Source organism: Aotus nancymaae, unplaced genomic scaffold (assembly GCF_030222135.1).
Source record: "Aotus nancymaae isolate 86718 unplaced genomic scaffold, 86718_ANA_hifiasm-v0.15.2.pri h1tg000016l, whole genome shotgun sequence".
NCBI classification, from domain to species: Eukaryota; Metazoa; Chordata; class Mammalia; order Primates; family Aotidae; genus Aotus; species Aotus nancymaae.
The window spans coordinates 84,257,829-84,276,375 of NW_026988428.1; the positions used below are offsets into that span (position 1 = coordinate 84,257,829).

The 18,547-nt window shown below is 34.0% G+C and overlaps 1 protein-coding gene across 2 annotated transcripts in view; it reads left to right on the forward strand.

Annotated features, from left to right (window-relative positions):
• Window positions 1–18,547, forward strand: part of LOC105713874 (solute carrier organic anion transporter family member 1B3) — an 82,379-nt gene that overhangs the window by 54,280 nt on the left and 9,552 nt on the right. For both annotated transcript variants that reach the window (XM_012447695.2, XM_012447696.3), the window contains 3 exons: window positions 406–590; window positions 13,746–13,810; window positions 16,024–16,141. In XM_012447695.2, coding sequence (XP_012303118.1) covers window positions 406–590; window positions 13,746–13,810; window positions 16,024–16,141 — 368 coding nt within the window. The remainder of the gene's footprint in view (window positions 1–405; window positions 591–13,745; window positions 13,811–16,023; window positions 16,142–18,547) is intronic.

Sequence of the window (18,547 nt, forward strand, 5' to 3'; positions counted from 1 at the left end):
CTGATTTTCTAATTTTAAAATTAAGAATTAATTAAATGTTAATAGTCAATTACATTTTCTTTTTTTTTTTATTGCATTTTTTTTTTTTAATTGCATTTTAGGTTTTGGGGTACATGTGAAAAACATGCAAGGTTGTTGCATAGATGCATACGTGGCAGTGTGATTTGCTGCCTTCCTCCCCTTCACCCATATCTGGCATTACATTTTCTTATACAGAAAGTAATTCAAGAAGCTATTTTGCTTTTTACTATTAAGCTCCACTAGGCAGTGCCCTACTATATTTTTATAACATTTTTTAAGCTGTAAATATTTTAATTTGAGACTTCTTTAAATACAATGGAATGTATTCATAGCCCAGTTGTATTTGGTGAATGTATATGGTAATATTTCAAAAACTATTTTTAGGTATTTTATAACTGTAGTTGTGTGGAAGTAACTGGTCTCCAGAACAGAAATTACTCAGCGCACTTGGGTGAATGCCCAAGAGATGATGCTTGTACAAGGAAATTTTACATCTATGTTGCAATTCAAGCCTTATACGCTTTGTTGTCTGCAACTGAAGTTACCTCAACTGTCTTGCTGATTGTGAAGTAAGTATGATGCTTTAAAACATTGTCATGTATATTAGACTAAAATACACATAATGATATTGCATATTTTTCAATATTTTGAGCTCAAATTAATATTTTGTTAATTTTTAATTTTCTGATAATGCATTTTTTTAGAATTATTGTGACCTTTCATTGCCATCATTAATAATTTTTGTCTCGAATACTTCCATTGTGAAATCTAGGCTCTATATGTTTCTCTCGTAATAAGAATCTTAAGATACACACTGATTGACAATTGCCTTGATTGTAGAAGAATTTCTGTGCGATTGTAAAAGAACTTTTAATTTTGAGTTGCCTTGCATCCTAATGAGCACAATCAGAGTAAATCATCTGTTGATTTCATGGAAAGAAAACATTTAGCAACCAGATATAAATATAAACTTCAATTTATAATGGAATTCTACTGCTTTCAATTCACCCACAGCATGGTTTTGACCTAGTAGCCCATGATACTCTTGTAGACGTAAAAAAATATATAAATAATTCATTTCTATTTTCACTCATTAGACAGTTATTTAGACAGAATATGATATTTGATGAAGAATATTTCCTGGTAAGTAAAACCAATAAGGTACCTGTTGTCTCACAGCTTAGAAAATGACAAGACTGACATACGACAAATAAGTATAAAAATAACCACATAATTACAAATTGCTCTGTCTTAATAAGGAAAAGGACCACCAATTAAAAGAACAAAAAGAAAAAGTAAGTTTGGGATTAAAGTGAGGGATATGAAGGGAAAGACTTATAGAGTACATCTCAAAAGAAGTAACATTGTGTCTAACATGTAAAGAAATAGCCAAATGAAGGGCTTTCAGGGAGGGGGTCTAGGTGCTGATTCCTTAAGACGGGAAAGAGCTAGAATTTTTGAGGAATGAAAAGAAAGAAGCCAGTTTATTGGAACACACTGAGCGGGAGGGGTATGGCAGATGATGTTTGTAGAGTTAGGGGGAAGCAAGCAGATAATGTGTGCCCTATTGGCCAAGAAAAGCACTCAATCACCTAAAACTGGAAACATGTAAAGACATGCATGTAGATCTCAAAAATATACATGAAAAGTAGAGTGACCTGGGGTAACATCTAATCGTACTTTTAAAACTTACTAGTTGATCATAAGTTCACAGTCTGCCAACAGCATGACATGGTAGGGGGAAAAAAAGCAACCAACATGTTTTTAACTTTTGTTTACATGAATATAAACCTGTAAACTAAGTTTACGGTTGTTAAATTTTAACCCTGCCTGCAAATTTTACCAAATTTTGTATCGTACATATTCCACAAGTATAGCTTCATCTTAATATAAAATGTATACTCAGAAGGAGAAGCCTTCTATATTTACCAAATTACAGATTCATTAACTTAAAAAAATTCACCTCAAAATTTTATTCTAGTTTACATCCAACATCTTTTAGCTTCTTAATTGAAACCTTTTCATGAGAAAAGGATAGTTTTAAAACTACTGTTCCATCTTTGATGATAGTTATACTTTATCTGATTAAAAAGTGATTAAATGAATGTTACCACTTATCAAAGCATTAATTTCTCACCAGCCTTTGATTTTCTTTGAGGAAAATTTTGTGAAGCTGACTAGAGAATAAAAATGTAAACTTCTTTTTATTGATGATTTTCTGATGCTTATATCATAAGGCTCTTGCTAAACTACACTAAGCAGGAGTGTGGACATTTACTCATCCAACACATGTTTACTATGTGTGTCAGCTACAGATCCACGCACTGAGGATACAAACGTGAACGAAAATGATAAAACTCTATTGACATCCAGAGAAGATAGGGACTGGGGAGTGGATTAGAAGAACTAATAAACAAATTAGCAAGTAAATATGTAAAATAGGGTAAGTGTGAAGCACTGGAAAGAAAAATAAATCAGAGTCAGAAAATAGAAAAAGTGGAGATAGGTAAGAAATACTAGTAAAGATACTGTGCATTGAAAGTTATATGACAAGAGACCTAAAGGAAGAGATGAAGAGAGAAGCCACAAGCCATGCTAAATTAGGACAAGGAAGGAACAGGCTAGGCAAGGTGAAGCAAAGACAAAGGCCCTGGTGTGGAGCATACTTGATACATACAACATTAGAAGAAAGTGCGTGAGGGAAAGAAAGGTACAAAGTACAATGACAGAGCTAGCATGACCCAGACTATATTGGTCACAGGAAAGGCTTTGGAGCTTATTCTAAGTGTGTTCAGAAGCCCCAGAGCATTTAAGCATTAGTATTAACTAATGCTTATGGCTTACCTAATGAGATCACTCTGATTGCGCGTGGAGTGTGTTTTTGGAAGACAAGAATAAAATCAGGGAAAACAGAAGGCTATAATCATTCTTCACAATGAGGTATTGATTGAGCATGGTTATGATAAAGGAAGTGGGAAGATATTTGTGACTCAGTCATTGTTTTGTTTTGTTTTTTGTGGCAAAGCCAATATGATTTATGGGTTGATTGAATGTGACGTGCAAGAAAGATAATTTAAGGATGATCCCAAGGTTCTGGCCTGAGCTCTAGAAAGATGGTGATACTGTTGAACAAAATGGGAAATGCTAAGTAAGAGTAGTTTAGAAGAAGAGGAAAAGCAAGATTTCTTATATCCCTATAAAACTGAGCTGCCTGTTAGCTATCTACCAACAATGCCATATGTAGAATCCACCATTCAGGAGAAACATTAAAGCCATAGACACAAATTTTAGAGTTAGCAACATACAGATGCTATTTAAATCCAACGCCATATTGAGATCTTCTAGGGAGTGAGTAGACAGAAACTAAATCCTAGGACCAACAACAGGCACTCTAACTTTAGAGATTAATAATAGAAGTATGAAACACTGAAGATAACTGAGAAGGTCCCTTAAGTTATGAGAAAACTGGGAAAGGATCGTGTCCTTGCAGCTTAGTGAAGAATATATGAAGTACTGAATAAAGAGACTATATCAAGAGCTGCTTCGAGTTTACAGGAAGTAGGTACTAGAAAGTGACCATTGGATTTCATTATATGCTGATCACTGTTAACCTAAACAAATCTAGTACATGAAGATGGGAGGTAAAAAAAAAAAAAAAGGCTGTTTTGGTTGTTTTGAATGTTTTCATTTTTATGTATTTAGAGATACAAGTGCAGTTTTGAAACATGGATATATTGTGCAGTGGTGAAGTCTGGGGTTTAGTGTTCTCATCACCTGAATAATGTATTTTATATTCAATAGGAAGTATTTCTTCCCTCCCACTCCCTTCCACCCTCCCACACTTGAGAGCCTCCAGTATCAATTTTTCCACTCTGTATGTCCTTGTGTGTCCATTGTTTAGCTCCTACATCAAAGTGACTACATGCATTTTTTACTTTCTGTTTCTAACTCATTTCACTCAGGATAATTACCTTCATTTCTATTGACATTGTCATAAAAGACATGATTTTACTTTTTTATTGCTCATTAGTATTCCATAGTTTATACATATATACCAAATTTTTAATCTGATTATCACTGAATGGAAATTTAGAGTGATTCCATGACTTTGGTTTTGTCACTAGTGCTCTGATAAGCATACAAGTCAGGTGTCTTTTTAATACAATTATTTCTTTTTCTTTAGGTAGACACCCCATGGTGGGATTTCTGGATTAAATGGTAGTTCCATTTTTAGGTCATCAGGAAATCTCTATACTGTTTTCCATAGAGGTTGTACTAATTTAGATTCCCACCAACAGTGTATAAGCATTCACTTTTATTCTCATCTTCACCAACATCTCTTGACTTTTAACTTAGAAATAATAGCTATTCTGATGAATATAAGATGGTATCTCATTATGGTTTTAATTTTTATTTCTTTGATGATTAGTGATGTTGGGCATTTTTATATGTTTATTGGCCATTTGTATGTCTTCCTTTAAAAAAATTTTTTTCACATTCTTTACCCACTTTTTAATGAGGTTTTTTTTCTCTCTTTTTTTCATTGAGTTGTTTGAGTTCTTTGTAGGTTCTGGATATTAGCCCTTTGTCAGATGCATTGTTTGCAAATATTTTGTCCCATTCTATGGGTTGTCTGGTACTTTGTTGATTATTATTATTATTTCTTTTTTTTTTAACTGAAGAAAAGTTTTTTAGTTTAATTAAGTTCCAATGGTGTGTTTTTTTTGTTGCATTTCCTTTTGAGGATATAGTCATAAATTCTTTGGCTAGACCATTGTCCAGAAGACTTTTTCCTAGGTTTTCCCCTAGGAATTTTATAGTTTTAGGCATTACATTTAAGCCTTTAATCCATTTTGAGTTAATTTTTATATATGGTGAGAGATACGGGTTCATTTTTATGTCTGTGTACATGGCTCTCCAATTTTCCCAGCACCATTTATTGAATATGAGGTCCTTTCCTCACTGTATATATATTTGTTACTTTGTCAAAAATTAGTATGTTTTAGGTATGTGGCTTTGTTTCTGGCATCTCCATTCTGTTCCATTGATCTATGTGTCTACTTTTATACTAGTACCATTTTATTTTGGCTTAAATCCTTGTAGTATAATTGAAGTCAGGTAATGTGATACCTTCAGCTTTATTTTTTGGCTTAGGATAGATTTGCTATTCAGATTCTTTTTTGGTTACATATGAATTTTAGGATTTACATTGGTAATTTAATAAAAATTGTGTTGAACGTATAGATTGCTTTGGGCAGGATGATCATTTTACACAATATTTATTATTCCAGTTCATAAGCATGGAATTTTTTTTAATTTTTTGTGCCATATAGGACTTTTTTCATCAGTATTTTGCAGTTCTCCTTGTAGAGACTTTTTTATCTCTTAGTTTAATGTATTCCTATTTTTTTTAATCTATCATAAATGGGATTCAGTTGTTGATTTGGTTCTGAGCTTGATCATTATTGGTATATAGAAATGCTACTGATTTTTGTACATTGGTTTTGTATCCTGAAACTTTCCTGAAGTAGTTTATCAAGTCTAAGAGGCTTTCAGAGGAGTTTTTAGGGTTTTCTAGATGTAAGATTATATCATATGTGAACAGGAATACTTTGAATTCTTCTTTCCCATTTGGAGACCTTTTATTCCTTTGTCTTGCCTGATTGCTTCAGATAGTACTTCAAATACTATGTTGAGTAAGAGTGGTGAAAGTAGTAGGCATTGTCATCTTGTTTCCATTCTTAGAAGTCAAACTTACAATTTTCTCCTATTCAGTATGTTATTGGCTGTAGTTTGTCATATAAGGTTTTCTTTATTTTAAAGTATGTTTCTTCTATGCCTGTCTTGGTAAGTGTTTTTATCATAAAGTTATACTGAATTTTATCAAATATTTTTTAAATTTCTGTTAATTTTGTGAATCATGTTTATTACTCTGCATATGTGAAACCATCCTTGCATTTCAGAAAAAAAGTCCACTTTTCATTATGATGAACCTTTTGATGTGCTGCTAAATTTTATTTTCTAGAGTTATTTTTTTAAGGATATTTTGATCTCTGTCCATTCAGGATATTGATCTGTAGTTTTGTCTTTTGTTATGTACTTGCCTGGCTTTGGTATCCTCATAATGATGACTTCATAGAATGAGTTGGAAAGGATTCCTTCCCCCTTGATTTTTTGGAACAGTTTTAGTAGAATTGGTATCCTTTCTTCCTTTTTTGTTTGGTAGACTCTGGCAGTAATTTCATCTGGTTCTACACTTTTTGTTATCAGGAAATTTTTTTTATTTTTACTAATTCAATTTCATTACTCATTGTTGGTCTGTTAAGGATTTCTATTTCTTCTTGGCTCAAACATGTGAGATTGTATGTTTTCAGGAATTCATCGATTTCCTCTAGGTTTTCTAGTTTGTGTATGTAGAGATGCTCATAACAGTCTCTAATGATCTTTTTTATTTCTGCGGTAATAGTTTTAATGACACCATTAATATTTTGGATTGTGCTTATTTGAATCTTCTTTGTTTTTTTGGTTAATCTACTGGTAGTCTATCAATCTTATATTTTCAAATAAAAACTTTTTATTTCACTGATCCTTTGTAATTTTTTGCCCAAATTTCATTTAGATTTGTTCTTTGACATTTACTATATTCTGCTAGCTTTGGGTATGGTTTATTCTTGTTTTACTAGTTCTGTGAGGCATGACATTAGATTGTTTATTTGATGTCTTTATATCTTTTTGTTGTAGCATTTAATCCTACAAATTTCCCTCTTACCACTGATTTGTTGTATTTCAGAGGTTTTGGTATGTTGAGTATTTATTTTCATTCATTTCAATTTCTTAATTTTATTTATTTATTTATTTATTTTGGAACAGAACCTCACTCTGTCACTCAGGCTGGAGTGAAATGACATAATCTTGGCTCACTGCAACCTCTACCTCCTGGGTTCAAGCAATTCTCCTGCCTCAGCTTCCCTAATAGCTGGGATTACAGACATGCACCACCACACCCAGATAATTTTTTTATTTATAGCATAGATGGAGTTTCACCATGTTGGCCAGGCTAGTCTCAAACTCTTGATCTCAAGTGATCCACCCACATCAGCCTCCCAAAATGCTAGGATTACAGGTGTGAGCCACCACACCCAGCCTCATTTCAATTTTTTTTTAAAAAAATTCTGCCTTGATTTCATCATTGACCAAATAATTGTTCAGGAACAGGTTATTTAATTTTTATGTATTTGTGTAGTGTTGAGAAATCTTCTAGGTACTAATTTCTATTTTTATTCCACTGTATTCTGAAAAGGTACTTGATATTATTTTGATTTTTTTAAAAAATTCATTGAGTATTACCTTGAGGCATGTCATATGGCCAAGTTTTGAAAATGTTTCATGTGCGCACAAGAAGAATGTATATTCTGAGGCTGTAGGATAAAATGTTCTGTAAATGTTCAACAGGTCCATTGGGTCTAATGTTTCTTTGTTGATTTTTGGCTGCTATAATCTGCCTAGTGTTGTCAGTGGGTTCAGTAACCATTGAAGGACCCCACTAATACTGCATTACTATCTATTTTTCCCTTAGCTTCTGTAGTGTTTGTTTTGTGAACTGGGGTGCTCCAATATTGCATGCATATGTTTAGAATTGTTATATCTTCTTGTTGAATTGATCCTTTATATGATAACCATCTTTGGCATTTTTATAGTTTTTTCATTTTATATTTCTTTTATCAAATGTAAATATAACTACTTCTGCACATATTTGGGTTGTATTTTCAAAGAGTCTTTTTTTGCACCCCTTTGCTTTGAGTCTGAAAAGTTCTCTACCAGTTACTTGAGTTAGGTGGATTTCTTGTATGTTAGCATAAAGTTGGATTTTTAAAAATTCATTCTGCCAGACTATATTTTTTTAAGCATACTGTCTATTTAAGGTCACTATTGATTTTTGAGGATTTGTTTCTATAATACTGTTAATTATTTCTTAATTGTTTTGCAGTCTCAAGTAGTTTTAAATAAGATGTGTAAGTATAATACTTTGTGTGTTTTGATAATAAGTATTGCTCTTTCATTTCTATGTTTAGAATACCTCCAATCCTTTCTTGCAGAGCCAGTCTGTTTATGACATATTCCCTTAGTGTTTGCTTATCTGGAAACTACTATATTTCTTCTTGAATTACAAGTCTTACTTAAGCAGGATACAAAAGTCTTGGCTGGTATTTTTTTTAAGACACTGAAAATAAGATCCTAATTTCTTTTTGCTTGTAAGATTCCTGTCAAGAAGTCTGCTGTTAGTCTGAGAGAATTCTCTATACAGGTGATTAGGCACTTCTCTCTTGTCACATATAAGATTTTAAAATTTATTTTGACTTTGAGTAGTCTGATGACTATATGTCTTATGCAGGTTATTCTGGCAATGCATCTTCCAGGAATTACCTGAGCTTTTTATATTTGGATGTCTAGATCTGTAGTAACTGAGGGAAGTTTTTCTGAGTTATTCTTTAAAACAAGTTTCCCCATACTTTTAACTTTTTCTTCTTCTCCCTCTGGAAAAACTGTGATTCATAAGTTTGGATGCATTACATAATCTTATATTTCTTGAAGGATCTGTTAGGTTTTACAATTCATTTTTTATATACTTTTCCTACTGAGTTCATTTAAAAGACCTGTCTTCTATCTCTGAAGTTATTTATTCTGCTTAGTCTGGCTTATTGTTAAAGCTTTCAAAAGTATTTTGCACCCCCTTCAATACATTTTTCATTTTTAGAAGTTGTGTCTGCTTTTCTTAATAAAATCTCTTTCTTATACCCTACATTATTTTTTCTCATTTATTCTTGATAACTTTTAACTTTCTTTTGGATCTCAAGCTTCACATAATCCCATATTACTTAAAGGTCTTATTTCATGAAGACTTCTTTAGGATCAATATTTTTGGATTCTTTATCAGCATATCGAAGATTTTATTTAGGTTAAGATTAATTGCTTGAGAGTCATTGTGGTCCTTTGGATGTGTTTTGACAATCTATTTTCTTTATACTTCCAGGATTCTTTCTCTGGTTCTTTCTAACTTAAATAGGCTCTCTCTCCTTATTTTGAATTTATTTTGTTTAAATGAGCTTTTTTCCATTGGAAAATGTGACTAATGTGTGTTGTGTAGGATCTAACAGACTATATTGAGGAGGATCAAGAGAAAATGCCCAAAAGGGAAGTGCAGCAGTCAGCATGAAAAGTTATTTTCAGGAGTAGTGTTATGAAAGAAGCAGAAAAAATGGTGTGGTTGTTAGCAAAGTTGTGGAATAAGACTTTTGTTTGTGTTCAATGCTAGACATAATATCATGCTTCCATACTGATGAGAATCATCAGTAGAGATGAAGGAAACTGACAATGCAGAAAATAGGGAAAGCAATTACAGAGGAAGGTAAAAAGAGATTAACCAGGACACAGAGTTTTTCGTTGTAGAAGAAGGGAAGATTGTCTATGTGGGTAAAAGGCAGGTAAATGTGTACCTGTAGTGATGAAGAATATTGAAATTTTTTCTGCTTCTTCTACTTTCTTTGTTATAAAAAAAAATGTAATCAGAAGAGAAAAAGGAGAAAGAGGAGGAAGAAAAGAAAGAGTCTTCAAATTAAAAAAAAATGTGAACTAGTAATCTTGAAAATTAAAGAAACATACTGACTGGGAAAACAGTCCAGTAAAATATTGGACAATTGTCATGGAGGCCCCCTGAAAGTCTGTGCTTATGAATTTAAAGTGAGCATGGTCAGATGTTTGAATTATTTCCTCTAGGCGTGCAGCTCTTTGTATATAGATTTAGAGAAGGCAGAGGATTGGATGAAATCATTTTTGCTTGTTTAGTACAGTATAGAATGAAATGGACAAAAATATATGGAATATATGGTCAGGAGTGATTATAATAAGAGATTATGATGAGAAAGGAAGTGAAGACGTAAAATTAGAGATTTCCTGTGAAAAGATCAGGGGAATCATAGCCTAAAGAGCTAGGGATGGAGCTTCTTGAAACAAATATATGAAAGGGAGTAAATTTAAAACATAGATGGTGGTTATGAAAACTGGGATGGTCAAAATGGAGAATTTGAAAAGTAGATACTGATGAACTGACTGCGATGAAAGACTTTCCAGAGAAAAGGTCAAGAAACTGAAAGACCAGAGCATCGGGAACATGATCTATATTTCCTAAAATACTAGGAAAAAGGTCAGAAATAATTCTGACAAAAATGACAGGGAGTCTAGAATGAAAATCATCAAGAAATGATGAGAGTTGTGATGTGCCAGTCTATAGCTAACTTCAACAAGGAGGTTAGAGAATAGTATGGTAGGGTGGTGCACCTCTTCTTGGGATTTAGAAGTCTTGTAGAGGAAAGGCTCAGATCTGGAAGTGGTAAAAATAAAGGATCAATAAGAATTTTTACATTTTAGGGCCATTGATATGGAAGTTGTGGAAGGAAAACAGCCCTACATGAGAGAGTCACATGGAGTGTCATTGGGAGTAAGCCAGGCTTTGTTTAGAACAAGAAAGTGAAAGGGCTACAAAGAATGTAGACACTAAATACTTTGCTGGCAACACACATGAATTTCCCTGGGCAAAATGGGAGTTTGAGTAACAGAAAACAAGTAAGAGAGTCAGTGGGATTAAGGGATATACTAAACCATGTGGAATGGGAGCCTTGGTTCCCAGAGAGGATCTCAAAATCTTGGTATTCTGCTGGTGACAAGATGTGAGGCATGATGTAAACTTATGACAAAACATCAATCTAAAATGGCCCAAAGGAGGTTAATGTTTTAGAACTTTTTAAAAAACTACATTTTAGTGGTTTAGCTAGAAAAGATTTAGCTCACATACAAAGTAAATTAGAGCTTTTCTTCAATTTTTTGCAAACAGGAAAACAAGCATTCCCTACCTGTGCTTTCTATTGTTAAGGTTTCATTAGGTCTAACTGGAAATTATCTCAAGAAACAGTACACCATGATGGTTAATTGTCATTAGAACAACAGAGAATCAATTTAAATAAAATCTCTTAAATTAAATAATTAAATGAAATAGCACACTTAACCTCCTAAGGTGATTTTTATGATGAATTCATCCTGAGAGAGGTCCAAAAAATACAGAGCTGCTCAATATCATATGGAAAGCAGGAGTCACACTACAGTGCTAAATAACTTACATAATAGTGTGCAGGTATGTGTGTGCAAGTGAGCATGTGAGTATAAGTATGTGGGGAAGTAGTGTGATTGTGCATTCATGTGAATGTAAGGGTGAGTGTGTGATTGTTATTGTATATGTATGTTACTATATCACACACATTCATCATCTCCACTGAATTGTTGAAGATTTCAGGCCCACTTTAGGAAAATATTCTCCCTATCTGCAAGCCTCCCCACCTCTGAGTCTCCTGCATGCTAACTCTTTCCCTGGGTAAAAATACAACTTGATAACAAATGTCTGTTTACCTTGTGTGTGGTATACAGAAAAAATGCAACTTTTGAAAATCAATTACAGTGAAAAATGCATATCAGGCCATTGTGAGAGAACTCAACCAGGGTGAAGTGCAATCTCTCCCTTCCCAAAATCTCCTTTGAGAAATCTTATATTTGAGGGTAATAACTTAATAGATAAGTTAAACTTCCCTATCTACTGATTTCCTCCTATCTCTTTATGGAATAAACTTCCTCCTAAATAGCAGGCATGGATTCTGTATTGGTTTGTTTTTATGCTACTGATAAAGACATACTCAAGACTGGGTAATTTACAAAAGAAAGAGGCTTAATTGGACTTGCAGTTCCACCTGGCTGGGCAAGCCTCACAAGTATGGTGGAAGGCAAGGAAGAGCAAGTCACATCTTACATGGGTTGTGGCAGGCAAAGAGAGCTTGTGCAGGAAAACTCTGCAAGCAATTAGATCTCATGAGACTTATTCACTATCACTAGAACAGCATAGGAAAGACCTGTCCCCATGATTGGATTATCTTCCCACAGGGTCCCTTCCACAACACGTGGGAATTATGTGAGTAAAATTCAAGATGAGATTTTGATGGGGACACAGAGCCAAGCCATATCGGGTACATTGTTCTCAGTGTAGTTTTGTGCCCTCAGCTGCACTAACAAAGTGATACTTCCCTTTGTCAAAGCAGAGCCAAAACACACTTTTCATTTATTGTCTCTCCTAATATAAAACTATTTTATGTTTAACTTTTTTTTTTTTTCTGACACCAAGCTGGAGACTGTTGCCCAGGCTGGAGTGCAGTGGCACCATCTCGGCTCACTGTAACCTCTGCCTCCCAAGTTCAAGTAATTCTCCTGCTTCAGCCTCCCTATTAGCTGAGACTACAGGCATGTGCCACCACGCCTGGCTAATTCTTCGTATATTTTTTTTTTAGTAGAGATGAGGTTTCACTGAGTTAGCCAAGATGGTCTCAATCTCCTGACCTTGTGATCTGCCTGCCTCAGCCTCCCAAAGTGCTGAGATTACAGGCATGAGCCACTGAACCTGGCCTGTGCTTAAATTTTAATTTATTATGTTTAATTTAATTTTTGCCTTTTAAGTTTTCATAAGTTCTATTGCCTTTAAAATTTTTGTCTTTTAAAATTTTATAAGCTCTATTGAATTCTTTTCAGAATCGCAGTAAATGGCAGGTCTCCAGCAAGGTATAGAGGCAAATATTTGTAAATAAAACAGGTTTAGAGTGCTAGCTAATTGTATTAGGCTTTTGTAACATATTAGATAAGCATTATTATGCCCACTTAGCAAACAAGGGAATTGAGGCTAAGAGAGATTAAGTGATATACTTCTACAAGTCACTTAGATGAGAGGAAGTATAATTTGTCTATTTACTTTCAAGAACATTCACTAGCATGGTATCTCTGAGTAAGTGCTTAGTGAATGTTTCTTGATTGATGGCAGCTACTTGTCTCGCTGAAAAAAAAATCACCATCCAACAGTTCAGGGGGAAAAAACTTTTTTATCAGTTATTCAATATTTCAGTAGAAGTGGGTTATTTGAGCCACAGTCATCCCCCTCATCCCAACCCACCTCTTTTACTAATAAAAGATAATTTCGTTTTATTTGATATGTACTAAGTTATTACAAGGGTGGTAGTGTCATTAGTTTATTGAACACAGAAAAATGGAATTTTAGAAATGTTAAGAGTGAGTGAATTTCCAAATGAGGATACAAATATGATCTGTATCTTTAATATGACAGTTAAATATACTAGACACTACAACACAGAAAAGGTTTTTGATCCTTCTGGTTGTATAATATAATTTACAAATCATATTAGTAAGCTATTCTGTTAACATTGATGACAGAAATAAGGTGGTAAAAAGAGATCTGCTAAGAATTACTCCTGGATAAAAGTATATAATCTTTTCATATGAGCTACCTTGACTAAATAGTTTGCACAAAATCATTTTCTTCATAAGCATAATAAAGTCTGTTCCAACAACTTTCTTGTAGGATTTTCATAAGGATCAAATGTGAATATATTTGTTAAACTGTCTTGAAATCATAAAGCATTGAATAAATAAGGAAATTATTATTATCACTCAGGTGTTTACCTTTGAAAAAAGTGGAAAATGTAACTTTGTAGAATGTAAGACTTTCACTTAAGAGTATTCATTCTACCATGAAGAAAAATGATACTGATAAATGTTTTGATATTAACTCAGTTTGATTCTTTAATGATATGCATGGTTTCTTTGCCTTTATCATATTTCAGGATTGTTCAACCTGAACTGAAAGCACTTGCAGTGGGTTTCCATTCAATGGTTATACGAGCACTAGGTATGACAGATATATAGATTACAAATTTTAACATATAAATATTAATGTTAAGGCTTAAAGACTGAATGCAATTAATTTTCACCTATAAGACTGTATAAAGAAAGGACTAAGTAGAAATCATTTCTACTTTGTGATAAATGAAAATAAAAAGAAACAGGAAACTTGAGTGACCTAAAAGATAATTTGATCGTTAATTCTAGTTAAAGTTGGTCTGCTAAGAGCAAGGAATCATCATATTTATATTATACTCCTTCTAACAGAAACGCAAAGATAGGTGGTCTCTGAAGTTTTACTTCTTTCAGAAAAATAAGAATTTTTTTTCAGATATAAGCAGAGTGGAGGGCCTTTCTTCTAAATGGAGGTATTATTTAGGATAAACCTAAAGTAGCTTGGGAGCTCTGGGAATCTGGTCAGGCTGAGGTTGTATAAAACAACAGAAGCTGACAGTAATTGTGCCACTTCCCACTGCCTGGTCCTGTAAGGCTGGGCAGCTAACCATTAGCAGGAGTTAATGCAAAAGTGAATGAGAATTCAGCCTCTAGAATTGGGCATGTTGGATTAAGAGTATGTTCTCAATAAAGTAAAGCTCAGAAAATTGTGGTTTATGGTGGCAAAGGGTAGGATTGTAGACTCCAGAGGCTAAAGGCCTATTTCTAAATACTCAAAGGTGATGAGAAAAGATTCAGGAAATTACCCTTTCTCCCTTATTGCCATTTGCTTTTTTTACTGTACAGATGCTTGTTGTTAAATAATGTCTAGTCTAATCTCTGTGAGTTCTCCTTTGTAAGAATTTTAAACATTATGTACTTATTCCTGGGAAGTAGGAAAAGGGCATCATTCATCTAGGGATTGGTGCAAAGGACTGATTATGGCCTGTAGGTAACCACTGATGGCAGAAGGAAAAGAAAGTGGGGGTCAGTTTCTGGGACCCTTGCAAGCAAAGGAAAAAGTATAACTCTATGACCAAATTACAGTGAAGAAGTTGTATATGAAATGTATTTGGTGAGAAGGTCACAGATCCTGAAAGGTAAAAGGAAATATAAAGGAGTAGGAGAGAGAAGATGGAGATGCTGCAGGGTTCCATTGGCTCTATCCCAGCATTCCCTTTCTATGTCCCTAATCTTCAAGCCTCTGTAATCTTGGCAATTCTCTACCTACAGATTCAATGAAAGATAGCTTGCTCCTAGAACCTGGGACACAGAGGCTGAAAATAGCATCTGGTAGTTAGGAATCCTTCTGACATGTTGCAATGAGACTATGACAATAGAAGACATTGTCTCAGCAACATAAAACAGAAAAAAATAAATTTTGCCATTCTAATTGTGAGCCTCCGATTTTGATATGTCCAATACATGGCACAATGGAGCCTAAATACTTCTGTGGGAAACATCCACACTTAGTACCAAACTTCCAATGCATAAACAATTGTCTTAAATATGATATATGTGTAAATGGTAGAAGGCCTATATAGTATATTAAACTAAAAGAGATATTTAGAAAATAGGTTATAAAACGTATGAATTATAAAACAGAGCAAGATGGTTAAAAGTGCATGAAATCAATGGAGACAAAATGCTGGACTGCAGACTCTAATGGCCCAAAGAAGGAGAAAATTGGGCTCTGAGCCCAGAAAGAAGTCAAACCGGCCAATAGCTTAGCACTCTTTGAAGTTGGGCCTGAACTTCTCTGGGAAAGGAATCCTGGTGTAAGCATTTAATTTTAATTATTTTAAAATAGTATTAAATTCTCCTGCCTTTATAGCAGTTGAGCTGAGAGCTTGGTTATAATTTGACTCCCAGTCAAGTTATAAAGTTATAATTTGACTCCTAGTAATCCAGCCTTTCTTGCCTAAGAAAAATTCCATATGAACCAATGTAACTTTCATGTTTTACTAATAGCATTCCTTTTTTTACCAATCAGGCTTAAGTTAATTGGTATTGCAGAAAGAGCAGAGTATATAGATATGTAATACTCCTTCTTCCCTCTGTATATAGGGAGAGAAGAGTAGACCAAATATATCTATGACATTGCTATGTGATTTACGTCTTTGCCATTTCAATAATTTTGTTTCCTAGTGGGTGTAGGCCAAAACAATTGAATAATTTTCCCAAACTTTAAACTTGTATTAATCCAAAATGTATCAATGTAGACTATCACCCAGTTACATTTAAAACAGTTCACTTGGATTGATATCTTCTTATCTCATGTTGCAGGAGGAATTCTAGCTCCAATATATTTTGGGGCTCTGATTGATAGAACATGTATGAAGTGGTCCACCAACAGCTGTGGAGCACGAGGGGCTTGTAGGATATATAATTCCACATTTTTGGGGTAAGTTTTCATAAACATATTTCATTAATGGATTTTTCCTTTGTCTATGTTAATGTCTAACATATAGAATTTTTAATGTGATCATAATATTAATAATGATAGCTACTATTTAGTGAACACTTACTTTGTATTCATTATTGTATCAGGCAATCTGGTATCTCATTTTAATACTCATAGAAGCTGTAGGAAATGTATATGTTCTTCCTTTTTCCTTAAATATGAAGAAAACAAGATTCAAGAATAATGAGTAACTTGTCCAAAATTGCACAACTAAAAGTAATACAGCTAGAATTTGTACTTGAATCTCTTGATTACAAAGCTCTCCTCCTCTGGCTTCTCCAGGAAGGCACAGAATGACCAGCTGTAGCTCTGTTTATATGGTAATTGAGAAAAAATTGGCAAAAATGTTTTGATACTCTTCTATTCATAGGCAGAAGTATTCTGTAAGTGGCATTGAAATAACTCTGTTATCTGTAAGAAAAAAAAAATCTGCTACAAAAATTGTACCTTCCCTCTTATAGAAACATTAATTTGTAATTTATATATTGATCAAATATATAAATATGTAAATTATATATTAATCAAATATATAAATTTGATTTCTGAAACTATAAATATTAGAACTACTTATAGTAGAATTTCTTTTAATTATCAAGGAAGAAGAAATGTGTTTGTAAGTATGACCCAAATGCTTCAAAGTATAATAGAAAAAATAATGGTGAAAGGATTTATATTGCTTTGTGTATATACCCAATAATAGGATTGATGGGTTAATTGGTAATTCTGTTTTATGTTCTTTAAGAAATTGTCAGACTGCTTTCTACAATGACAGAACTAATTTGCATTCCCACCAGCAACATATAAGCGTTCCCTTTTCTCCACTACCTCTTCAGAATCTGTTATTTTTTGACCCATTAACAATAGCCATTCTGATGCTTGTGAGATGGTATCTAACTGTAGTTTTGGATTGTATTTCTCTAATAATAATAATAATGTAAACATCTCTAATAGTGACATAGAATCCTAAGTGAACTAATGCATGAACAGAAAACCAAATATTGTATGTTCTCCCTTGTAAGTGGGAGCTAAACATTAAGTACATGTGGACACAAGGGAACAATAAACTCTGGGGTCTACTTGTGGGTGGTGGGTGAGAGGAGGGTGAAGATACAAAACTACCTGTAAGTGACTATGCTTATTACCTGAGTGACAATAAGTCTGTACACCAAATCTGCATGACATCTAATTTACCTATGTAACAAACCTACACATATACCCCTGAACCTAAAATAAAAGGTAAAAAAGAAAAAGAACAAGAAGAAATAATAAAATATTTTAAAAACTGAATCACACAACATATATTAAGCAAAGTTCAACAAATTAGAAGAATTTATAATTCACACACAGACACAGACAAATGTCCTATGTGTATAAAGATCTCTTTAAAGTCCGTAAAAACAGGCCAGGTGTGGTGGCTTATGCCTGTAATCCTAGCACTTTGGGATGCCAAGGCAGATCACTTGACATCAGGAGTTCCAGACCAGCCTGGCAAACATGGTGCAACCTTGTCTCTAGTAAAAATAAAAATAAATTAGCTTGGCATTGTGATGCATACCTGTAATCCTAGCTACTCAGCTACCTGAAAGGCTGAGGTAGGAGAACTGCTCGAACCCAGGAGGTAGAGGTTGCAGTGAGCTGAGATCACCAACTGCACACTCCAGCCTGGGTGACAGAGCAAGACTCTGTCTCAAAAAAAAAGAAAAATCAATGCAAACATCAAATGCTGGCAAGAATGGGAAACAATAGGAATTTCCTTTTTTTGCTGGTGGTAATGTAACATGGTACAGCAGTGTTGGAAGACAGAGTGAAAGTTTCTTACAAAGCAAAGAGATTTATTGTATGATTAAGAAACCATGCTCCCAGGTATTTACATAAATTAACTGGAGACATGTCCACACAAAAAACTGTACTTGAATGTAAAAAAGTGGAAGCATTGAAGATGTCCTTATATAAATAAATGGATAACTAAACTATGGTACATTCATACAGTGGGATATTAGTAATCAATGTATTAGTCTATTCTCACACTGCCATAAAGAGCTCCCTGACACTGGGTACTGCATGAAGAAAAGACGTTTAACTACCTCACAGTTCCACAGGATTAGCATGATGCATGTCTGGGAGGCCTCTGGAAACTTACAATCATGGCAGAAGCCAAAGGGGAAGCAAGGCATGTGTTCTCATAGCGACAGGACAGAGAGAGAGGGAGAGAGCAAAGGGGGAAGTACCACACACTTCTGAACCATCAGATCTCATGAGAACGTACTCTCTTGAGAACAGTAAGGGAGAAATCCACCCTGGAGATCCAGTCACCTCCCACCAGGTTTCTTCTCCAATTCGACATGA